The 26122-nt window shown below is 39.9% G+C and overlaps 1 protein-coding gene across 4 annotated transcripts; it reads right to left on the bottom strand.

Moving 5' to 3' along the window:
* Positions 1–5607: 5607 nt before the first annotated feature.
* snrpb2 (small nuclear ribonucleoprotein polypeptide B2) lies at positions 5608–26122 on the bottom strand. 4 transcript variants are annotated; one of them, XM_080190937.1, is made up of 7 exons: positions 26105–26122; positions 22106–22199; positions 17322–17494; positions 15090–15224; positions 14076–14132; positions 7584–7672; positions 5608–6083 (listed from the first exon to the last, which is right to left on the bottom strand). In XM_080190937.1, the coding sequence occupies exons 2-7, from the start codon at positions 22176–22178 to the stop codon at positions 5924–5926; spliced, it is 687 nt and encodes a 228-aa protein (XP_080047063.1). In that variant the 5' UTR covers positions 22179–22199; positions 26105–26122; the 3' UTR covers positions 5608–5923. The 4 variants fall into 4 exon arrangements, with proteins under 4 accessions (XP_080047063.1, XP_080047059.1, XP_080047058.1 ...); XM_080190933.1 differs by lacking the exon at positions 26105–26122 and adding an exon at positions 25748–25781; XM_080190932.1 differs by lacking the exon at positions 26105–26122 and adding an exon at positions 25748–25776 and having other exon boundaries at positions 22106–22193.

Raw genomic sequence — 26122 nt, 5'->3', positions numbered from 1 at the left:
GGCCTCCTTCTGCACTGTAGATATTCTATGATTCTAATGTGCTTCATGTTTAGAGCACTTCTCATTGAGAAAAGCATGGATGTTAGGGAACTTGGGGAAATAAATAGTGATGTCTTGAGGAGTGTACATATTACTGAGAAGGAGGTGCTGGAAGTCTTAAAGCGCATCAAGGTAAATAAATCTCCGGGATCTGATGAAGTGTATCCTAGGACATTGTGGGAGGCTACGGAGGAAATTCGGGTCCCCTAGCCGAGATATTCGAATCATCGATAGTCATGGTTGAGGGGCCTGAAGATTGGAAAGTGGCAAATGTGCCTTTGTTTAAAAAGGGCTGCAGGAAAAAAGCTTGGGAACTACAGGCCAGTGAGCCTGTCATGGGTAAGTTGTTGGAAGGTATTTTGAGAGACAGGATCTACAGGCATTTAGAGTTGCAAGGACTGATTAGGGACAATTAGCATGGCTTGTGAGTGGAAAATCATGTCTCACAAATTTGATTAGGTTTTTTAAAGGTATAACCAAGAAGATAGATGAGGGCAGTGCAATTGATGTTGTCTACATGGACTTTAGCAAGGCCTTTGACAAGGTACCGCACAGTAGGTTGTTGCATAAGGTTAAATCTCAGGGGATCCAGGGTGAGGTATCTAAATAGACACAAAATTGGCTTTTTGTCAGAATGCGGAGATGCTAGTATTGGACTGGGGTAAACACAGTAAGAAATCTCACAATACCAGGTTTGTAAATTGACTTTGTGTCTTTATATGCCCTGGTTTTGAACAGAACTCCTACTTACCTGATGAAGGTGCAGCATTCCAAAAGCTAGTGGCTTGTGCTACCAAATAATCCTGTTGGACTTTAACTTGGTGTTGTGAGACTCCTTACCCTTCTTGACAGAAGCCAGAGGGTGGTTGTAGAGGGTTGTTTTTTAAACTGGAGGCCTGTGACCAGCTGTGTGCCTCAGGGATCAGTGCTGGGTCCACTGTTATTTGTCATTTATATTAATGATTTGGATGAGAATATAGGAGGCATGATTAGTAAGTTTGCAGATGACACCAAGATTACTGCCATTGTGGACTGTGAAGAAAGTTACATCTCATTGCAACAGGATCTTGATCAATTGAGCCCATGGACTGACGAATGGCAGATGGTGCTTAATTTAGACAAATGCAAGATGATGCATTTTGGTAGATTGAACCAGGGCAGGACTTACTCAGTTAATGCTAGGGCACTGGGGAGATTACAGAACAAAGAGATCTAGGGGTACATGTTTATAGATCCTTGAAAGTGGAATCACAGGTGGACAGAGTAGTAAAGAAGGTATTCGTCATGCTTGGTTTCATTGATCAGAACATTGAATACAGGAGTTGGGACGTCTTGTTGAGGTTGTACAGGACATTGGTAAGGCCACACTTGGAATACTGCATGCAGTTCTGGTCACCCTATTATAGAAAGATTTTATTAAACTAGAAACAGTGCAGAAAAGATTTACTAAGGATGCTATAGGAACTTGATGGTTTGACTTATAAGGAGAGGCTGGATAGACTGAGACTTTTTTCTCTGGAGCATAGAAGGCTGACGGGTGATCTTATAGAGATCTATAAAATAATGAGGGGCATAGACAAGGTAGATAGTCAATATCTTTTCCCAAATGTAGGGGAGTCTAAAACTAGAGGCATAGGTTTAAGGTGAGGGGAGAGATACAAAAGTGTCCAGAGGGGCAATTTTTTCACACAGAGGGTGGTGAATGTCTGGAACAAGCTGCCAGAGGTAGTAGTAAAAGTGGTACAATTTTGTCTTTTAAAAACCATTTAGATATTACATGGATGAGATGAGTACAGAGGGATATGGGCCAAATGCGTGCAATTGGGATCAGCTTAGGGGTTTAAAAAAAAGGGCAGCATGGACAAGTTGGGCCAAAGGGCCTGTTTCCATGCTGTACATCTCTATGACTCTATGACACAGCAACTTAAATTCAACCCCCAGCCAACATTTTTAAATCACTCCCTGGACTTGAATTCAAATAGAGAACATAGAACATTACAGCACAGGACAGGCCCTTAGGCCCTCAGTGTTGTGCTGAGCTATGTCCTACCCAAGATCAAGCTGTCCCACTCCCTATCATTCTGGTGTGTTCCATGTGCCTATCCAATAACCACTTGAAATTTCCTAAAGTGTCTGACTCCACTATCACAGCAGGCAGTCCGTTCCACACCCCAGCCACTCTTTGAGTAAAGAATCTACCTCAGACATCCCTCCTGTATCTCTCACCATGAACGTTATAGTTATGCCCCCTAGTGACAGCTACATCCACCTGAGGAAATAATCTCTGAATGTTCACTCTATCTATCTGCCTCATCATCTTATAAACTTCTATTATGTCGCCTCTCATCCTCCTCCGCTCTAAAGAGAAAAGCCCCAGTTCCCTCAACCTTTCCTCATAAGACCTACCCACCAAACCAGGCAGCGTCCTGGTAAATTTCTTCTGCACTCTCTCCAATGCTTCCACATCCTTCTTATAATGAGGTGACCAGAACTGTACAAAATATTCCAAATGTGGTCTCACCAAGGTCCTGTATAGTTGCAGCATAACCCCACAACTCTTAAACTCAAACCCCCTGTTAATAAACACTAATACACTATAAGCCTTCTTCACAGCTCTATCCACTTGAGTAGCAACCTTCAGAGATCTGTGGATATGAACCCCAAGATCTCTCAGTTTCTCCATATTCCTCAGAACCCTGCCGTTGACCATGTAATCCACAATTCCATCTGCCACTTTTCGGCCCACCTAGTGTGGTGAGAGAACTAACAGTGGAAAAACTGGCTTGACCTCATCCTTCTCAATGTCTGTCACAATGTATGTGTCCATTAGTAGGAATGTCAACTGCACAGTACTTGTTGAGATGAAGTCCTGTCTTCATACGGAGAACACCCTCCATCACATCCATAAATTTACAAATTATGGTAGAATGCAATTCTACAGCTGCCTATGGCTCAGAACTCTCATGGATGTCCAATCTGAGCTAAAAGATCTGTTCTCAATCTATGCCATTGTTCACATTAATAGTGTCACATAATGTGATGGAGGATGTACTCAGCGTGAAAGCAGGACTTCATCTCCACAAGTACTACGTGGTGATCATTCCTATCAACGTCATAGGCACCTATGATCGGTAGATTGAGGAGAATAAGGTCAAATAGGCTTTTCCATTGTGTCGGTTCACTCACCATGCATCTCAGGCCCAGCTTGACAATTATGTTTTTCAGTACTAAGCTGGTTCAATCAATAATAGTGTTACTAAGCCACACTTGGTGATTGTCCTGATTTCATATTTGCTCTTAATCATAGTACTAAGAAATATTAATTATTCCTGGGATTTATTTGTTCAGTCTTTTCTAGACCAAAGGCATTTAAATATATCAAATATCACGTGCTTATCCTTAAGAACATAAGAACTAGGAGCAGGAGTAGGCCAACTAGCCCTTCGAGCCTGCCCCGCCATTCAATAAGATCATGGCTGATCTGTCGTGGCTCAGTTCCACATTCCCGCCCTCTCCCCATAACCCTTAATCCCCTCTCTCATCAAAAACCCATCAACCCGCGTCTTAAAAATATTTAGCGAGGCAGCCTCCACCACTTCAACGGGCAGAGAATTCCAAAGATTCACCACCCTTTGAGTGAAGAAGTTCCTCCTCAACTCTGTTCTAAACCGCCCCCCCCCTTTATCTTGAGGCTATGCCCCCTAGTCCTACTATCCTTTCTGAGCGGGAAGAGTCTCTCCACCTCTATCCTATCCATCCCATTCATCATCTTATATGTCTCAATGAGATCTCCCCTCATTCTTCTAAACTCTAACGAGTACAAGCCTAATCTATTCAGCCTCTCCTCATAGCTCTTAGTCTTAGCTCCAAGTGCATGTACGGTTTTTACCGTTTTATGTACTACTTCTTCTTACTGCTAGCATTTTTTTTACAATTCCAGCTGCTTTTTTGGCCCTTAGATCTGCTTCTAACCTGCTGATGTTTTACTTCTGGGTCATCCAACATTATCCGGTGAATACCGCCACTATTCTTTCTGTAGAGATCATTGTTCTTCCTCCTTTACTTATGAATAATCCATTTCAAGTCAAGCTTGGTTCTGACTGGTGACAACCACCTCTATCTTATCACCATCTTTCTTGACACCCTTCACAGTTCAAGTTGTCAGACTGCTCATCTGGTGGCCATTATTTAAACAGCAGAAATGTTCTCTAACTAAATATTGGGAAATTGACATTGTCATCAGTATCTGCCACATCCCTAGCCAATGACTGCATCCCATTCTCTCTAAACTATGAGGTTAATTCAGATTGTTTGCAATCCAGGTGTCATATTTGGCCCCAAATTCCAACCATATATGCTCATCATAACTGAGACCATCTGTTTTCACCTCAGTAACATGACTCAATTTCACCCCGCCTCACCTCTGCTGCTTCCGAAACCCTGCAAAATTCCAACGCATTCCTGGCCAGTCAAAACATTTACGGCCCATGTCCTAACTTAAACAAGACCTGTTCACACCGATCTGCATTGGCACTTTTAAGAACCAGCTCAATGTTAAAATTCCCATGCTCATTTCCAAATTGCTCCATTGCTGTGAACCTCCCTATCCCTATTCTTTAAGCCCTCAAATATTGGGACAGCATGGTAGCAGCAGTGCTAACCACTGTGCTTCACAGCTCCAGGGACCTGGGTTCGATTCCCGGCTTGGGTCACTGTCTGTGTGGAGTTTGCACATTCTCCTTGTGTCTGCATGGGTTTGCTCCGGTTTCCTTCCATAGCCCAAAGATGGGCAGGTTAGGTTGACTGGCTATGCTAAAATTGCCGTTGGTGTCCTGAGATGCATAGGTTAGAAGGATTAGTAGGGATACGGGGGATAGGGCTTTGGAGGGCTTGTAGTTGGTGCAGACTTGATAGGCCAAATGGCCTCTTTCTGCACTGTAGAGTTTCTATGTATGCTCCTTCAACTTTCAACAATCCAAGCTTAGTCACTGCACTGTGTCTTCAACGGTCAAGTCCCAAGCTCTCGACTTTCATCCTCAAACATAGCCACCCTTCTCTTTCCTCATTTAAGATACTCCTTAAAGTCATCTACCCTTATATCTTCTGTGGCTTTTTTTTTTGATAATGCTATGTAAAGCATCCTAAGAGTAGTTCATAAGTTGAGTCTATATTTGCTATTGTCATTTAGAACTGATTCTGCATGCTCAGGTGATGTCTATAAGATGTGCCACCTGATTTCCAATAGCATTTTGAAGTGAATGTCATCCAATTATGCAACTCCCTTTGTCTTCCACAAAGTTACCCAATTTAAAATTACACAGTAGCTCTGCAGTCTTCATTCCATGTAAATGACAGATTATGTGAAACTTTATTAGGTGATTGCATTATAATGAAGCTCAGCACTATTAGAGGTGTTTGATTCCATGGTTCTGGGGCAGGAGTGACAAATAAGTTTAAGAATCTGAAAACAGGATATACATTTTATAATTGCTATACAACTTTAGTCAAAGTTTATATAGCTCATCGTGAATCACAAAGAAATCTGAAATGCAAGGAGCTGATTCCAAATTTTACTACAAAATAACTGATTTTATTCTGACAAAGTTACAGGAAAAAAAAAGCATTTGATTGTATAAAACATTGGGGACAGTCTTGCATTCTCAGATGTCAGCAGCCAATATCTACAGAAAAATTTTCCATTTATATGCCACATTTCAATTTTTGATGGACTGCAATTGTTGGAAGAATGCCACAAAGTAGCTATTTGCTTCAGAATTTTTGTGTGGCTCCCCCCCCCCAACCCCAAACCTTCGTGATAAGTAAACTGTGCAGTCAAGATCAACATCGGTGAAAAACTTTTCCAACTCGCTTATGACTTCAAAAATTACTTCTTGGCATAAGTGATCTTCATGGCATGAGATGGTGTAATTCTGAATCCCTGTAATGCATCACGTGCAGCCCCAGCTTGTCCTTCATTCTCAAATTCCACGAAAGCTATGTCATGTCGGCCAGGTACCAAACGCACTTCTTTGAAACCAGGGAACCTGAGTTATGAAAATAGAAGCATCCTGATGTTAAAATATGCAAAATGCGTCAAACAAAACATACCTTTGATTAAATGAAATTTAAAAATGTCTGAGCATTTTTTGAACAAGCTTGGTCATGCAAAGCTTGCTTTGAGACAACTGAAATTCACTAACGTGAAAATTAGGTAATAGTGCCACTGCCAGATGAAACGGGAGATACGAGTTTATGTCTGCAACTCACCCAAACTGCTAAATTCCTGATTTCAGTTGTCCTAGTAAGGTGGGGTACCAAACAGAAAATAAACTTCCTAAAGGATGCTCCAAAATGAAAAAAAAAGACTCACTGACTAATGGAGAGAGGTAGCTGCTTGACCACAAATCAGCAGATTGCTGGGCAGACTTAGCTATAATTTTACCTATGCCAATGCTCCCACTGTCGACTGTGATCTTATTGAATAAACACAGTTCCTTAAGTGTAATAACCCAGGCTAACCACGTGGCATGGTGGTTAGCACTGCTGCCTCACAGCACTAGGGATCTGGGTTCAATTCCAGTCTTGGGTAACTGTCTGTGTGGCGTTTGCACGTTCCCCCCGTGTCTGGGTGGGTTTCCTCCAGATGCTCCGGTTTCCTCCCACAGTCCAAAGACGTGTAGGTTAGATGGATTGGCCATGCTAAATTGATTCTTAGGGTCAGGAGATTAACAGGATAAATTCGTGGGATTACGAGGATAGGGCCTGGTTGGGATTGTTGTTGGTGCAGCTGCGATGGGCCAAATGGCCTCCTGCACTGCAGGGATTCTATGGCACTGGCTCAAGTTGCATTTACCAGTTTCCCAACCAGATGCCTCCGTTTTTTCATAGTTACTTTAATTCTTAAAATTAAATATTTATGTTTTAGAATATAATTTATGAACTAATTTTTGCAACAATGTTTTCAGTAGATTGAAGCATCTGCATGTAATCTGAAATAACGCCATTTTACTTTACATGCAAAGCAGATGATCAGTTAAAAGAACCGCAAGAAACAAGGGCGCATAGTTTATTGAAAATATTATTTGTAAAATAGCTTACTTTTTAAAATTTGATAATTTGAAAATGTTACTTTTCCTTCTGCCACTGCTAGACAGAGCATGTGGCTCCATTGCAAATGGACACACAAATTCAAACCAGTTGGCTGAGTGAAACTGCCCAAGCTTGGTAAACCACCTTACAGGTATGGAAATTGTATCCTCAACCTGTGGCATAGTTTTCCAGTGTTGTTTAACTTCACAGTAGTCTCACATGGGAGTTAAGCTGCACTCCATTTGCCAACTGAGTTGCTCCTAAATGCTCTATGTAATGGACATTAAAGTTATAATAAAACACTTTATTCTTTCATTAAGTGAATAAATCAATGAATATATTAATCATGTCCATTAATAACAAGAATGTTTGTTTAGGAGAAAAATCCCAGTCTTTTTGCTACATTACATAAAATCAAATTAACATTTATTGGAATTTTCATAATTTCTACTTACTGATTAAACAACATGGACAACATCATTTCATTGGTCTCTTCAGGCAAATTAGTGAGGAATAGAATATAGTTGGGTGGATTATCTGGTACCTTTGAGACATAAAAACAGAATTCAGGCTAAAGATTTATTTCTATTTGGAAATATAAAATCAACTATAATTCATATATAAAAAATAACTTGATGAATTGGGATATCTAAAAACAGCTAGTTAATGTAATTCAATTCCTATTTTTACATCACAGATGAATAATGTAACTTAAATATATGTGTACATTTTGTATTATACAGATCCAATTTAACCAGAAGGCAACTGTGAAACCCAAGTTACTTGATAAAATCAGAATGTTTAAGATGCGTGTTTTTTTTCAGAGAATAGCATACATCCTATAGTAAAAGGCCGCATAAACAAACACTAGGGAAAATTTACCATATTTCTACCTGTGCTGTGACTTTCTCAGACTACCCAGTGGTCCAAGGGCTGTTTGATCTATTCCTAGCTTCAGTGGTGCTTCTCTGATGTCACTTCCAGAAAATGCGCAGTATGCAAGATTAGGAACCAAGACCTTGTCCCTCAATATCACCCAGATTAGAATCATTACACTGACCTAAAGAGCTGCCAACCATCCAGATAGGAGGGATTGAAAAGGAACAACAATAGACCAGCCTGTATGTGAACTCCTGAGGCCACTGAAAATGAGCATCTAGAGCAGCAGCTGAATGAACAATGCACAAGGGAATAAAATCTGATATCACAGGACAACAGGTAGGTGATTGGTTGGTGAATAGGACAGAGTTAATATTCCCTCCAAGACAAGAACTGTAAACATTCTATAAAGCTAAGTAATTTAAAACCAGATAAATTAATTAATAAAACCAAAATAATCAATTCAATGAAAATTAAGTACCAATACTCAAGTTTTCTTATCAATTTGGATTGTTTTAATTGCAGTTTAACAAGTGCATATGTAGGTGAGTGGTGCTTTGCACACAGTGGTATGAGCACTCAAAAGCACAAATGCTGCTCAGAGGCATCTGTTGGTAGTGGTTGGACAGTTGGTGAACAAAACAGTAGAAAGCAAGGGAGGCAATAGCCTAATGGTATTATCATTAGACTACTAATCCATAAACTCATCTTATGTTCTAGGGACCCGGGTTCAAATTGCGCCATGGGAGATGGTAGATTTGAATTCAATAAAAAATATCTGGAATTCAGAATCTACTGATGACCATGAAACCATTGTCAATTGTCAGAAAAACCCATCTGGTTCACTAATGTCCTTTAGGGAAAGAAATCTGCTGTCCTTACCAGGTCTGGCCTACATGTGACTCTAGAGTCAACAGCAGTGTGGTTGACTCAAATTGCCCTCAGCAGCTGGGAATTGGCAATAAATGCTGGCCAGCTAGCGATGCCCATGTCCCATGAATAAATAAAAAAGGACCCCAACAGTAAAGTTATCCTGTTGCAGAGATTATATCAGAGGAATGCGATTAATGGGACAGATGGGAATGGCATGGGAGGATGATGGAAGTAAATGTGACAAATGGCAGGGACAACTTGATAGAAATTTAAAAGCTATTATTTGTGCTAGAAAAACTGACTAGATTTAAATTAAAAGATTTTTATTTTAAAAACGATGCTAGATAAATTGTGTGGGAATGTGTTAACTCTGTAAAAAGATGAAGACAACAGTCTCTACACTCCAGTTTCTTCACAGTCCTACCTCAAAGGACATGGCATTGCACGTGCTTAAGACTTAGAGCAAAGAGTAGTTACAATGTTACTATGAAACTTGAATCCTAAAGAAGGGCTTTGTCATGGATCAAGATTGGCAGTTCGGAAGCTGTTCTCTTTAACCATAGATGCTGAAACTACAACAGGCAGATTTCAAGGAAATAATGACCTGAATCTTCTAATAAGGGAACAGCAAATTATTGAACTGAAGTCGCTGATACTCCTTGGAACCTGGAGGAAGTCCTGTAACATGTACATGCAATGTTACTTATGTGGAAAATTTAAATTCCCAACCACCAGTCTTATCCTGCCTGGATTGTTGCAAGATTTCCTACAACAATGGGAACAGATGACCAAGATCTTTTTTCTTTAAAAACAGATTTATTTGAAGTTTATCTTATCACATGTAAAGCCTGCTAAGGAGCAAAGCTCCAATTAAATACTCCCCTCCCCCATCAACTTCTGGAATTCCTGGCTCCAGTCTGGCCCATGCCAGAAGAACCAGTGAGGGGAAATGAGAATTTTTCAAGATGAACAAAGTCAGGGGGAGGGGGTTGGTGGTGAGGCAGAGGTGAACATTGTTGTTGGGGACTAGGGGTGGTGGCGAGGCTAAGCAGTTTGAAGTTGACAGATCTGTTTAAAAACAGTATATGCATCAATGAACTGAAAACAGACCTTGAGGAGCACGTCTTTAGTTCATGAGGAACAGGAGGTGTGGTTTTCTTGAAATAATACACCATTTAGCCTCCCATACTGTTCGTCACTGGGTTTTATCTGAAGCTGGAACCTGAAGGTACAAAGGCTCCAGTTTAAAATGATAAGTGGGTAGTCAGCAGCAGGCGCACCCATTCTGCTGGAATATCTGGACCAGTGTGTTTACTCCTCAAATAATATCAAGCCTATCAGATGTAAACCAGTCTCTTCAACTCAGGAGAAAACAGCTCCCAATTAGACTTTGTGTAAACAAGTCACAAGCCAGACTCTTGAAAATCATTTGTATTTATATTCCTCAAATTGTTTTCACACATGGATAGCTTTATGCAGTCTTTGCAGAGGGAGAAGTTTTGATTCAGTTGAAATATTTGTTGAAATAACTAGAATTCCTTTTCTTGTAGAACTACTGTTGCAATAAAATCACGAGTTTGACCCCAAGTGTTTTCCAGATCTGCGATTCAGATAATATACAGTTAGAAAGACATGGCAGTGCATGTGGTGTACAAAAACCACAGCATGGAGAAACAATGCTATTCAAGAAAGGAGGGAAGTATGACAATCATATAAATTAGGAGTAAGAGGCCACTCTGAAGAGCAGGCTCCGTCATTCAATTAGATCACAGCTGATCTGATTGTAACCTCAACCCACATTCCTGCTGACTCCCAATAGCCTTTCACCCCCTTGTTAATCAAGAATTTATCTAGCTTTGCCGTAAAAATATTCAAAGGCTCTGCTTTCACTACCTTTTAAAAGGAAGAGTTCCAGAAATTAATGACCTTCAGAATTTTGTTCCTCTCGTCTTAAACGAGCAACTCTTATTTTTAAACAGTGACCACTAGATCTAGATTTTCTCAACAGGAAACATCCTCTCCACATCCACCTTGTCAAGAGCCCTCAGGTTCTTAATCAAAACCTTTAAATCACTTCTTACTCTTCTATATTCCAGTGAACACAAGCCTAACCTGTCCAAGCTTTCCTCATAAGACAATCTGCCCACTACTGGTATTAGTCTAGTAAAACTTACTCACAAAACATATTTACATCTTTCCTTAAATAATGAGATCAATACGGTACATAGTATTCCAATTATGGTCATCTCATCAACACCCTATGGAACTCAAGCATAATCTCCCACCTTTGTAATCAATTCCCCCCATAAGAAACAATAACATTCTACCAGCCGGAAAATATTAAAGGACAAGGCTAGAATGATTAAGGAAACCAAAAACTCTAGTATGATCAGACAGAGCCAGCGTGAGTTTACAAAATTTAGAAATTTTTTGAGGATGAAATAGTGGGGTAGATAAAGGTGAAAACTAGTAATGTAATCTACTTGGATTTCTAAAAGATGTCACACATAAGCGGTTAATACTCCAGATAATGGCTCATTGGAGTTAGGAGTCATGTGTTAGCATTGAGGCAGAATGGGTAGCAGAAAGTAACAATAAACAGAGTGTTTTAAATTTGGCAAGCTGTAAATAATTGAGAATTGCTTCAAGAACCAGTGTTGAGCCTCTAGTATTTACAATTTATCAATGACTTACTGTGATTTACCAAGCTCATTAACAATTCAAAACTAAATGAAACGAACACAAGAATTAGCATCTGGAAAAGCCACCTTCCCCTTGAGCTTGCTATACTATAAGTAAGATCAGTAAGATCATGGCTGACTATAAGTATAAGTAAGATCATGATAGTATAAGTACTATCAGTAAGATCATGGCTGATCTGAATGTGGCCTTAAATCCAGTTTCCAGTCTGCTGTCTATTAACTTTCGATTCCCTTGTCAAAAATATACCAACTCAGTCTTGAATATTAAGTGACCCAGCCCCCACTCTCTCTGGAAAGTAAATTCCAGAGACAAACACTCAGGAAAAAATTCCTCACACCCCAATTTAAATGGGAGACACCTAATTTTAAAACTATGTCTCCTAGTTCTAGACTTCCCAACAAAAATCCTCTCAGCATCCACTGTATCAAATCCCTTCAGAATCTTTTCTGTCAAATCAGATCACCCCATCTTTCTAATTTGTTATTTATGCACCAGGACACCCAAAATTCTTGCTTCTTCAGGAGTACCGCAGTCTCCATTTAAACAATATTACTTTTCTATTCTTCCTGCCAAGTGGAAAAGTTCACATTTTCCTACATGATATATATCATCTGTTAAATTTTTGCTCATTCACTGACCATATCTAAATCCTTCTGACTCATGTCCTCTTAACTTATTATTCTACCCATCTTGAGTCATCAGCAAATTTATCTGCTATATACTTGGTCCCTTCATCCAAGTAATTGTTAGAGTGCAAATAGTTGAGACCTTAACAGTGATCCCTGTGGCATTCCACTAGACTCACTTACCAATACAAAATTGACCCATTTATCCTGACTCTCTGATGCAAGCTATTTTAACAAAGTGATGTAACTAATGAACTGACCTAAATGCAAGCTGTGTGGAAGAAAACTAAGAAGTTGCAAAGAGACACACAGACAGGCTACAAGTAGGTAATAAGGTGGTAGATGAGTATAATGTGGGGAAGGAAGGCTATTTTTAAAAGGCATGAAGCTTTTAAATGTGGATGCATTCTTACAAGGAATACGAAAACTTAGTATGCAGGTACAGAAAGGAATTAGGAAGGCAATTGGAAAGTTGACCCTTATTCTCATGTTAAATAAAGTGGCATGACTAAACTAATCAAGTCATTAAGCACAAAGCAATACTCTCCAAAACAATGTATTGGTATGGTATAATGCAATTAAACAGATTTTCAAATTTTCCATTTCAAAAGAAAATGTGCACCATAATTTAAAATATTTGAGTAAAACATTAAGTAGATGTCTGAGTTTTGTCAGTAGTGAGATTTATCTAAAGTAGCACGAAATCACTCATCCCCTTGCAATCTTGCTACAATTTTATAGTACTTTGGTGATCACACCTGGCTGTGCTGTTTTAAATCAGTACATGAACATGCACTAGATTGGTTCCTGGAACGAAAGGTTGTCCTATTGGAGAAGAGGCTGAATAAATTAAGCCTATGCTCTCTAGAACTTAAAAAGGATGAGGTGATCTCATACAAGACATACAAGAATATGAAGGGTAAACAGAGACAGTTTCCCCAGATTGGACAATCTAGGACACAGCCTCAGGAACAGATCTCAGGTCAATCAGGGGCGGCACAGCAGTGCAGTGGTTAGCACTGCTGCCTTACAGCTCCAGGAACCCGGGTTCAAATGTGGCGGTTAGAACGTAACCAGTGACAAATGTGTGTTGGATGTAATGTGACCAATGCGAACAAGATGCAAGGGTCAGCTGACCCAGTAAAACATGGAACCACAGTGATGTAATAGTCAGCTGACCAATTGATTCACTATAAATAAGTAACTATGTAGAATTGTGGGCAGCTTGGAGTGGCCCAAAGTGAGGCCCCAAATCTGAAGTAATGATGTTTCTTATAAATCAAAGAAAGGGTTTGATAAAAGTTGGAGCAATTTGTTATTGTTTCATTTGCTGCATTTTGAAGAGTTCTTTCTGAAGAAACACCAGCCTTGGGTGAGTGTGGAGTCTGCATGTTCTCTCCAACTGTCTGCATGGGTTTCTTCTGGGTGCTCTAGTTTCCTCCCACAGTCCGAAAAACGTGCTGATTAGGAGCACTGGGCATGGTAAATTCTCCCTCAGTGTCCCTGAACAGGTGCCAGAGTGTGGTGACTAGAGGATTTTCACAGTAACTTCACTGCAGTGTAAATGTAAGCTCACTTGTAAATGTAAAATTTATTTGTTACATTTGGGACTAAGATGAAAAACTTCTTCATTCAGTACACTTGGAATTCTCTAACCCCTGACCATTATGGATGTTCCATTGTTAGATATATTCAAGGCTAAGATGGACAGATTTCTGTTTTCTCAAGAAGTGAAGGGATAGGGGGAATGGGTAAGAAAGTGGAGTTGAGAAAGATAATCAGCCACAATCATATTAGATGTTGGGACAGGGTCAAGGGACAATATGATCTACTGCTGCTCCCATTTCTTATGTTTTTAAAGCATACCTGATTTGCTGAGGAGGTAGTCTGGTTAGAGTTTGAAGTTGCCATCTGTGACGCTCCCTAAAATGAAGAAGTAATTTTAAGTTCCAGACTATGCAGAAGTGCTTCCGAACAACAAGGAAATTAAGTTTGCTTCTCACCTTTAAACAAAGTGGCACGATTAAACCAACCAAATCATTAAGCACAAAGCTCCAAAACAAAGTATTGGTATGGTAAATTGCAGTTAAACAGATTTTCAAATTTTCTATTTCAAAACAAAATTTGCATCATAGTTTGAAATATTGAGTAAAACATTAAGTAGACGCCACAGAGTTTATCTCTCAGTAGTGAGATTTATCTAAAGTAGCATGAAAAGTACAATCCCTTTTGGACATAGCAATGAATATTAGACTGAAATAATTACATTTTAAAATGAAGTTGAGGCTCACTTGAACCATTAGGATTGTGTGTTTTATTTCAGTGAGAAAACCTCCAAGATTGGTGACAAATACGGCAACATTCAAAAGGTTACAAATTTCAGAGAGAGATATTTGGAAAAAATATATTTAATACAAAGGCACAGTTAACACTTCCATCTGATAGCTATTTCCAACCACAAATCAAGCTCCTTAGCCATAACTTATACAATTTGGGTAAATTACTCCAGAGGAAATACAAGCTCAACTTGCAATCTAACCAGCAACCCAAGCTCTACAGTACATTTAAATAAAAAACTTTTTATTTAATACATTTATCTGAATGAATTAACATATTTCATTTGTTCAGTGTCAAACATTTTAATTCACAATTATGAAATCCTTTGAAGGGTTTAAATTTTAACAGCTGCCTTGTCATAATTCTACTGGCATCTCACCAAATGCGAGATATGTTGGTACTCATGGCATCATCTTCAGGAAAGTTTTTTTCGGAAACAAGCATTTGTGGACATTCTAAGAACCATAAACTACAAAGACAACCACTGTAAAACCATCTCATCCTGTGAGTAGGAAATCAGAAATTAAGTGCAAGAATCCTCACCTGATTAGCCTTTTTGTTCGCTGCAGCTTGTTCTTGGGTTTTAGCCTTTTTCTTTTCTTTTTTCTTCTCTTTATCAGCAAAGGTGCCTCTCATTTTTGAAATTACATCAGAGTCAGTTTTTGCATACTGAATGCGCTGAGGAAAATACAAGTTATAGTTACATATTATTGTTTATGCCAACTGACACTTCCTGTTCACAATTCACTCTCCATCCAGAAGTAGTTTAGCTCTTACTAAGAAAAAGGTCTGATTTTAAAGCCAGAAAAGTCTAAAGAACATTGAACATTTGCAGATGATATACTACTTTTGTACACACATGCACTCCATTTTCATAGCCTCTTCTAATTCCAACTTCATAACTTGGGTCTCCATATATTGGGCAGAAAAGGCAGGGAAAAAAATTTTATTGATGTTTGCATTTAGATCATTAAATTGAAACTCTGGATTAGAATTTTGGACGGTTTCTGATTTGAAACAAATTGGAATTTATAATCATTACTTCCCAAATGATAAATAATTAGCATAGGAAACTCTCCTTTTTTTGGAAAACTAAATGAGGTTCTGGATTTAGTTTCAGTCACAAAAATGAAAAGAACTGCTTTCGTTAACCTTCAATTTTCAGTTGAGGCCCAGAAACTATTTTTGAATATGGAAACAGGAGAATGTTTCTTCAAAGCTTACAGCCAAAGAATGAACAAACTTGTATTTAACATATTTTGCAACTCCTGGATAACCCAGTACACTTTAGGAAATTAAGTACAACAGTCAAAGCTACATGGGTAAGTATGACAGGCATTTTATGCCCAGTAAGGGCCTATAAACATGTAAAGATTTAATAACAAGATAATCAATTTCTAGATGTTGGGAGGAGTGATCAATATTGACCAAAACACATTTGCAATGCTCTCTTTGAATAATGCCATGAAGCCTTTTATATCCACCCAAGAGGACAGAAAAGGTCTTGGTTTAATGTTTCCTCAAAAAGATAAGACCTTTGATATTTCAGCTATCAATCAGTATCATACTGAAGTGACAACCTAGGTTTTGGAGTGGGACTTGGATCCACAATCTTCTGACTCAGACGCTCGAGTGCTATACAGGTTCAAGATGTAATTATTAACAGCAGAAAATTTCACTGCAATACACACTCAGGCCACTGAGCCTGCACCAACAACAATCCCACCCAGCCTTTAACCCCATAACTCCATGTATTTACTTACCAAATGCTCTAACCAACACCTTGGGACATTAAGGGACAATTTAGCATGGCCAATCTACCTAACGCGCACATCTTCTCACTGTGCGAGGAAACCCAAGCAGACAGGGGGAGAACATGCAACTCCACAGTTGAAGGTCCTGTCGTCTACATGAGCAGGGGCAGGGGAGTCCTCAGCTGAGAGACAAAATGGATCTTAGAAGCACTCTTATGGAAAGTAGCAGCAGAACCAGGAGAATAGAGTCTTTACAGGATTTAAGGATGTTTAATCAAGGAAGTCACAGAGTCAATAGGCTTATAGTGAATATTAGCTAAGAAGACATAGAAATCATGGGAGGGAAGAGCTGGAGATGGTGAAACAGAGAGAAGGGTGGAAATTGAAAGCAAAGATGATTAAATTTTCCAATTCGGGGCAAGAGCAGAATGCAGCACTGATTCAGTCATCACTGAATGAATAAACGTAATCTGTGACATCATCACATTACAAAGCAACTCTTAGAGAAGCCTGGCTACATTTTAGAATTTGGATAGCTCACAGAGGTAATATTATCCAACGAAGATCACTTAGGTCTTCTACCCATATGATCATCCACAAAGGATCAAGGAGAAACTTTTGCTGGAACACAAACCTATTACAAGTTTCTAGTGCTTTGCCTCTCTCACAAAGTTAGAGTATAGGGAAATATGGACATGGAGATGAATTCATGAAGATGGGGACAAACACCTATGGATGCAATATCATACTCTTATTTTTAATACATAAAATAAAAAAAAGCGCAAATCTCCTCCTGAACAATGACTGATTTCTGAAACAATGGAAAGTTCTGAACCACAAAAATGTTAGTTTTAAGTTTATCAAGGGCAAATAGGGATGGACAATAAATGCCAGCCTAGTCAGCAACGCTGTAAAAGAATAAAAACGGCACTGATGAATAATGTGGCTTGTTCTGCTAGACAAGCTCTTTATTTCTGTGTCTTTGTAATGCAATACCAATCTTCTGTAGCTACTTACTTACCATAGGTTTGCCATAAAATGGAAATCCTTGCAACTGCCGTAAAGCACTTGTGGCACATGTTATCTCTTTAAAAATTACAAATGCTTGTCCTCTCATTTTCATAGTCTTCAACGCCACAATATCAATTATTTGACCAAATTGAGAAAATAGTGCATATAATGCTCTCTTCAGCTCTACAGAAAATAAAAATACATTATTTATTTGCTACAATCAGTTCTTTTAGAACTTGATATTTCAATAAATACATTCCATGACCAAGAATAATGTTTATATAACTAGAATGTGGGCTTGTACCCACATTCTACATTTTACTGATGTCATGATGCCCTATACCAGCATGCTCCTTTCATACACATTTTTGATTTTTAATTGCTTCAGCAAAATATTCTTCTCCCTAAATAGGTATGGGCATGCACATAAAGGAACTCAGAGGATTTAGTAATATTCCAAGCAGGTTTTAAGAAAATGGGCAGTACTAAAACATAGTAAACTCATGTGTAAATATTCCTTAATATAAAACAGCAACGATAAAGGCAGGAAGAACAAAACAGCATGTACGTGGCACTGTTTAAATCCTCAGGACATCCTAAAATGCTTTAGTGTCAATTAAATATGATTGAAATATACTGTGGACAAATGTAACAGCCAAACTGCTTACAGCAATATTCCACAAACAGCAAAAAGGTAAACGGCCAGTTAATCTCTCAATGGTATTTATTGATTGAGGGATGAATATTAATCAGATTTTTTTTCCCCATGCACATTTGGGATAAGCAGATAAATTATCTTCTAAAGGATAATCCAACCTCAATGCTGGAACAAATTGGTGGCCTAGATTGTGTGTAGAGCTGTCTGACAGAAGGCTTGTATTTAGGACCTTCCAAATCAAAGGCAATAATGTTACACAAAGCCCAATGTGCACTCATTTGAGTTCATGCAGTATCATTAACACAGTATTTCAGAGACATAAAATTAACATGTAGCTGGGGGAAGTTAGAAAGAGTGAAAAAAAAAAGCAATAGAGGTGGATTTTAAGCAGAAGAGGGAAACAAAGATTTAGGGATAGAATTCTAGTGTAGAGCCTAGATTGAACAAAGAGGGGGATGGAATCAGAGGAATTGAAAAGAGTAATGTTAATGGCTGGATGATGCAGAAATAGGAAGAGGGCAAAATCTTGTTTTTATACCATTAGATAGCACAAATTTAAGTTCACTGACACTTTATCACACAACATTCAAAACCATTAAGAATTTTTAAAATTTCTATTGATACAGAAGAATAGCCACTGTTTTTAACTGCATGTTGGCCTCTATTGCCCTGAGCCACCATTACCCTTATTCCATTACAAAAATATTAATTCTACAAAATGTGGTTGGATAACAATTTTAGGGCTGAGATGTTACTCAAATCAAATACAAGAATCTGGAGGGTGTGAACAACTATCATTGTGTTTGCATGGAGATTTGAAACCTTTGTGACAACATACACTGATTATGCTGTTTCCAGTGGTTCTCTGGCATGCCAGTAGTTCTCCTCAATATGTCCTAACATGCCACAAATGAAAGTAGCCCTACTGGTTTGTTTTCCACATCTTTTTTTTTAAAAATTGGAAATAGATTTTCCCTGCTTTCGCTACTCTCTTTTGCCTTGAATTGACTTTGACCCTTCAGTCTTCCTCATTTACTTGCCGATATGAACTACCTGACCCAGATCTGCTGTGGTTCGAGAACCACTTTATAGTCCTCTACCATAACTGCGGCTGTCCTTGCAGAGTTAACTTTTTGCTCAAAGAGCATTTTTATATTATGGGGGAGGCAAGTTGAGTTCCTTTAACAGTACCAATTCCCTTACCCCTTTGTAGGTACACTACTTCTAAATCATGAACCCACCAGTTGAACAATATTAAAATTCTTTCAAATTCCAAATAAGTCTATGTGGGCTTCTTACAGGAATTGCTAACGATAACTTCTGGGACAAACTCAAACACTGAGACCAACTCATGAGCACTAAGAATTGTGGCTTTGGTCTGTTTATAATTAATTGCCAATTCAGGGGATAGCGTGGAATAGATTTCGTAGGCCCTTCCTGATAGTTGACCCTGTGTGATGAGTGCCCACAATTCTTGCCGTCAATGTAGCTGATCAAATACGTTCTTAAAAATGACAAAAAAGTTTTCTACATCCTCTTGTCAAACCTGGGAATAAATTTGGAGAATTTCAGGGCCTTAAAACCTGTTTCTAGGTATGGGGATTTGCACTTCTACGGGGCAGAAAGATTTTCCTTAGCAGCCTCAACTCCATCTCCAATACTTGAAGCTGGGAAATGCCTCCTTTCTGTTTTCAACACAGCCCCAACAGCTGCATGTTGCACTAATCCCATTTTCTAGTTAAACATTAATCCTCCCAGAAATAACAATCATCCAAAGTAGTAATATGAACCATGAACTAGATATTCACAGCAGGATGCACATGCATTTATAATTGAAGATGCAAGTGCATATTAAGAGTAATTAGCAAGCCATATGGAATCCTTGGCATCAAAAATTAAGTACAAAAGCACGGGAATAATACCGCATCTTTATAAAGCACCGATTGAGCCACCATACAGTATCCAAATCTGGCCATCATATTTTAGGACCCCAAGAAAATGCAGGGGAGATTTGCCAGAACAATTCCAGGACTGGTTGTTTCAGTTACACAGTTATGTTGGAAAGGCTGTGATTGTTCTTCATGGGAAAAAGGAAATTGAAGAGAAATTTAAAAGTGGTGCACAAGATCATAACAGGTTTAAATAAGGTAGGCAAAGAACTGTCCCCATTTGTTGATAATGCAAGAGCTCGGAGACATAGATTTTACAGTCTTGGTTAAGAAATGTTGGGGAATGTGAGGATGACCCTTTTTTTAAAAAGCAGTGAGTGTTAATGACCTGGAACTTGACGCCTATGTAAGGTGAAGTGGAAACAATCAATGATTTTAAAAGAAAATAAAACTAAGGATTACAGGCATCAAGTGAGACTTAGTGAATTGCTGCACAGAGAGCAGGCATCGATTTAGTGGTCAAAAGGGTCCCATTTTATTACATAAATAACTCTACCTACACTGATTTAACATGTCTTAACCACAGGTGTTTTCTTCTCTTTCTTGAAAGGTTACAAAGATTTAAGTGGGGGTTCTTGTGATGCAGTGAGTAGTATCCCTGCCTGAGCCATAAACAATACGTTCCACTCCAGAACTTGATGGCCAAGGGGTGTGCATGTATGACATGGCCAGACAGATTTGAATGTCAATCTGCAAATCCTTTGACCATTTGCCATATGCCAATGGCAGGAGGCAAGAGTGGGAGAAATTCCTGGTTAGTCACATGATGGAGAGAAAACTAGTCTTTACCATCACTATTCATGATTCCAGGCTCCAACATGTATGCTAATATGCATGTTGCCACTGCAACTCAGACTCCTTGGCTCAGCTGGCTGGTGTTGATCAGACTGATGCCATTAACAGTGTCTGATTCCTGTTCCAGCTGATGTGGATTTGGAACCTACATCCTTTGTATAGTGGCACAAAGTGGAGATTGTGCCACTGAGAGTCAGACCTGCCTTCAGGCAGAGAACTGATAATGATTCAAGACTCATTTTTTTGTCGTCTAGATTTATACCTGGCTGATTAGTTCCCCACACAAAACAAAACCTGTGCATGTTACTACTCCAAATTCAATTAGTTAGACTGGACTTATTTCCACTTGAACTTAGAAAAGTAAGGCATGACTTAATTGAAGTGCATAAGTTGCTGACATGGTGGACGCAGAAAGGAACTTTCCTCTTGCAAGTGAGCCCAGAACTAGGGACAATGTTTTAAAATTAGGGCTCGTCTTTATAGGACAGATGAGGAGAATTTTTTTCTGAGAGTTGTGAGACTTGAAGTCTCTGCCTCTCTGAAGGCAGCGTCACTAAATATTTTTAAGGCAGAGGTAGATTGATTCCCTTGCCTAATGAGAATCTAAAACCTTATGGGTAAATGGAAATGTGGAATTTGAAACAAACAGATCAGGCACTATTTTACTGAATGGCAGAGCAGGCGCGAGGGGCTGAATGGCCTACTTCTGCTCTTATTTTGTATGTTTGAGTCTGTTTTTAAAAAATCTATCCCTTTCTCTTTCACAAATGTCACAAAATATTTACTAGGGCAAAGGATGTTGATAGAATACTTTAAACACCTCTTTTTTCCTCCATTCCTGTGACCCAAAAACCATAGAATTACATACAATATATAGCATGAAACCCACAATTTCAATAATTTATCACCACTTAACATTTTTCTTGAGAATTGGACTGTTTCCATTTTTTGTAGTTTCCATTTTTCTCAGCAGGAAACTCCACTTTTAACCAAAGGATTAAATTAAATGATTTGTTGTGGAAAATCCACCAATGTCAAATCTCAGTTTTGATTCTATAGAATAATTTTCTTTTCAGTGCTTCCTTTCATCAGCATTAATTTTAATCAGCTGTGTGTTTTAATATATAGATGTGCTGCATAAGAAGCAGCACAAAAAAGAGAAAGGAAGTAGTCAGATTGTTACTATAGGAGACCATACAACTGCTCAGCTTCATGTTAAAATGAGATTGAACATAGTGAGCAGAGCTGGGTTCCTATCGGAGAAATAACTTGAATTGTAAAAAGAATAACAGCCCCATGATTTTCTGTCTTTTTTTGCTTGTATCACATCTTATAAATAACGTTCCTGGAATGACAGTGAACATAAGTGAAGGAAACTTCAGAACTACTTACCTTCCTTTTTAACTTTATCATTAATGTTGTTAATATAAATTGTCTGATTAGGTCGGATATCCATTGCTTGCATCAAGTAGATCCAAACCTTAAGCTGAGAGGAAAAATATTAAATATTACAAAGAAACTACAACGACAACTGCTTAATTACAACAAGAAACCGACCCAACTCCATCACGTCAAGCCAAACTCACCTCCTTAACACTTAGTTTTCTCACTTCCAAAACCTCCAATCATTAGTTGTTGGCAGAAAAACTAAACTTCCTGTTCTGGTCTCCATGCTGGATGATAAAAGCAAGTTGTTTGCTCTAACCCTCAGATACTCTTGCCCTCACTAAAAAAAACCTCAAGCGTTAACCCTCAAAGAAAAACCTCAATCCCTCTTTCCTGGTAAACTATTACACCATCTCCAACCTCCTTTCTTCTCTCAAGTCCTTGAGTGTGCTTTCACTTCATCACATGCATATCCATCTTTCCAGAGACACTATTTCAATCTGTCTTTTACTCATTCATGGCACATGGGCATCGCTGGCTGGTCAGCATTTGTTACCCATCCCTAATTGCCCTTCAACAGAGTGACTTGCGAGACCATTTCAGAGTCAACCACATTGATCTGGAGTCACATGTAGGCCAGGCCAGGTAAAGATGACAGAATTATTTCCCTAGATGACATCAGTGAACCAGATTGATATTTTACAGCAATTGACAATGGTTTCATGGTTTTCATTAGACTTTTAATTCCAGATTTTTATAGGATTCAGATTTCACCAACTGCCATGATGGGTTTGAAAGCCAGGTCCCCAGAATGTCACCCTGGGTCTCTGGATTACTAGTCTTGTGACAGATGCCATCTCTCTGGCCTTACACTCAACCCTGGTACATCTAGATAACAAAAACCAATGTCTGACTCCTATTTATTGATTACATCTCAGTCTTCAGCACCATTATTCCTACAAAACTCATCTCCAAACTGCGAGGCCTGGGGTTCAGCTCCTCCCCCTGCAGCTGGGTCCTAGACTTCCTAACCCACAGACCACAATCAGTAAGGATAGGTAACAAACACCCCCTCCATGATCATCCTCAACACCAATGCCCCCACAAGGCTGTGTCCTCAGTCCCTTACTATACTCCTTATACATCTATGACTGTGTGGTCAAATTCCCCTTCAACTCAATTTTCAAGTTTGCTGATGACACCACTATAGTGGGTTAGATCTCAAACAATGACGAGACAGAGTACAGGAAAGAGATAGAGAATCTGGTGATCTGGTGTGATGACAATAATCTCTCCCTCAATATCAACAAAATGAAGGAGCTAGTCATCAACTTCAGCAAGCGTTGGAGGACATGTCCCTGTCTACATGAATGGTGACGAAGTAGAAATGGTCAAAAGCTTCAAGTTTTTAGGTGTCCAGATCATCAACACCTTATCCTGGTCCCTCCATGGCGACCCTATAGTTAAGGAAGCTCAATAATGCCTCTACTTTCTCAGAAGACTCAGGAAATTTGGCATGTCCACTACAACTTTCACCAAGTTGTATAGATACACTATAGAAAGCATTCTTTCTGCTTGTATCACAGCTTGGTAAGGCTCCTGCTCTGCCCAAGACCACAAGAAACTACAAAGGGCTGTAGACAAAGGCCAATCCATCATTCAAACCAACCTCCCTTCTATTGTCCACGCTTCTCGCTGGCTCAGAAAAGCAGCCAGTATAATCAAAGACCCCATGCACCCTGGACATACTCTCTTCCACAGGGAAAAAGATACAAAAGTCTGAAGTCATGTACCAACCGACTTAAGAACAGCTGCTATCAGACTTTTGAATGGACCTACCTCACATTAAATCGATCTTTCTCTACATCCTAGCTATGACTGGAATACTCCATTCTGCACTCTTTCCTTCTCTATGTACAGTATGCTTTGTCCATTTAGTGTGCAAGAAACAATACTTTTCACAATATACCCATAAATGTGACAATAATAAACCAAATCAAAATCTTGGCAAGATTTCAATCTTGCCAATCAAATTCCCATTCCTGTCTTAGTAGTGAAATGATCCTAACCATAGTCACAAATGATTCCCTTGGTTATTATTATCCTGGTGGATTATGCCATCTTGTCCTCGTCATCTTTGACAGTCAACTACACAGTCTCCTCCTGTGCCTCTGTCAGCTAGTTTAGCAATATTCTGCTGCTAGCTCACCTGAAGGCTGAGCATCTTCACACTACATTAAATGTTATCTCATTGTCACACCATTACCTCAGTAATCATCCATATATTTATCTTAGCATGTTCCCCCTCAATTACATGCTTCCACATGTGCAGAAACACCCAGCTCTACCTCTCCCAACCTCTCCACTGCACGTCACATTGTGCCTCAACCACAGCTGGATATAAGACGAACAATCTCTTTCAGTAAAAACGTAGCTGAAATCATTTCTATCTTTGAGATATTACCCAATGAAATCCTTATCCACACCGACTGCAACTATCCCAATATACTCTTGTTCAGCCTCCATACCCTGTAAATTCCAGATCACACAAAACTCTACTTGTTTCTCATCACAAGTCCTACTCTACTTCCACCCTGTCCTTATCACTAGAATGGTTTCTGGGCCACTCCTGTTTAAAATTATTGTGTATAAACCTTTTTGTGAATCACGCCTTTTCCCACCTCTAGCCAACTCCAAACATTCTTGTTCTCTGACCTTCTGAGCATTCCTCCTCCTTTAGTTACGCCATTGGCGGATATGCCTTTACCTCCCGTCATACTGCATTTCATTCACTATACTGTTCCATCACACTTTTTTAAACTACTAAAACCCATCTTTGGTCACCCGTCCCAATTTTTCTTTTATCTCTATCTATTTCGTTTCTGAAGGCCTCTGCAAAATGCCATGGGTCATTTCTCTGCATTAAAAAGGCAGTTGTTTTTGAAAGTCAATTATCTCCTCCCAATGTTCATTGATTTTAAATTTCCAGAACTCCCCCAATGCGTGCATGTTTTTCACTTTCCTCGACACTGTCTAAAAGAACACTCAGTGATGTTCCTGAGCAGATATGTCAATGATGAGCAGTAGATTGCAAGTGATTTTACTCAGGATTAATTGAATTTTGTTTAGCCCATTATATTTTCTTTCAATACCCTCTTTGTTAGCTCCACAATTAGGTAAGTATGATTGTTGAAGCACCAATATTGTCCCCAGCCAACACTATTCAAAATGTATTTGAGCAAATGGGTGCTGAAATCCCTGGCTATGATTTAAACCTTCAGTGTAGTGATGGGAGAAGCAGAATTGCTGCTGGTTGGACCACTCCCAACGCAGCTTTAAACATTCACACAACATGTGGCTGATCGTAAAGCGGCGCGATGCCAGGTCAATCCCGGGAGGGAATTTGAACGGAGTGGACCCAGTGGTAGCTCAGGTTTCCCGCCAGGCAGACTCGCATCGTCCGATGCGATGGACCCGCATTAAACAAAACCATGCCCACCTGTAACTGTAGGGAGGGCACCTCAAAGCTGGTAGTCCCCCAGTACCGCTCCGGCCTCGGGCTCCGCCACGCCACCCAGTCCCCTCTCTTCACCTCCCTGTCCCCGCTCCTCACCGCCGGGCCCTGTCCCCGCTCCTCCTCCTCCTCACCGCCGCTCCGCCGGGCCCTGTCCCCGCTCCTCCTCCTCCTCACCGCCGCTCCGCCGGGCCCTGTCCCCGCTCCTCCTCCTCCTCCTCACCGCCGCTCCGCCGGGCCCTGTCCCCGCTCCTCCTCCTCCTCACCGCCGCTCCGCCGGGCCCTGTCCCCGCTCCTCCTCCTCCTCCTCCTCACCGCCGCTCCGCCGGGCCCTGTCCCCGCTCCTCCTCCTCCTCCTCCTCACCGCCGCTCCGCCGGGCCCTGTCCCCGCTCCTCCTCCTTCTCACCGCCGCTCCGCCGGGCCCTGTCCCCGCTCCTCCTCCTCCTCACCGCCGGGCCCTGTCCCCGCTCCTCCTCCTCCTCCTCCTCACCGCCGCTCCGCCGGGCCC

This window comes from Carcharhinus amblyrhynchos, chromosome 6, assembly GCF_965287045.1.
Source record: "Carcharhinus amblyrhynchos chromosome 6, sCarAmb.v2.hapA, whole genome shotgun sequence".
Classification (NCBI taxonomy): Eukaryota; Metazoa; Chordata; class Chondrichthyes; order Carcharhiniformes; family Carcharhinidae; genus Carcharhinus; species Carcharhinus amblyrhynchos.
Note: the sequence above shows the minus strand (reverse complement) of the source record. Positions and strands in the feature narration are given on the sequence as shown.

Coding starts and splice junctions, on each gene's coding strand:
- snrpb2 (XM_080190937.1), bottom strand. CDS start 22,178: ATGCAAGCAATGGATATCCGACCTAATCAGACAATTTATATTAACAAC. Junction 15,225..17,321: donor CATTTTATGGCAAACCTATG/GTAAGTAAGTAG, acceptor TATTTTCCTCAG/CGCATTCAGTATGCAAAAAC. Junction 14,133..15,089: donor CGAACAAAAAGGCTAATCAG/GTGAGGATTCTT, acceptor TCTTCATTTTAG/GGAGCGTCACAGATGGCAAC.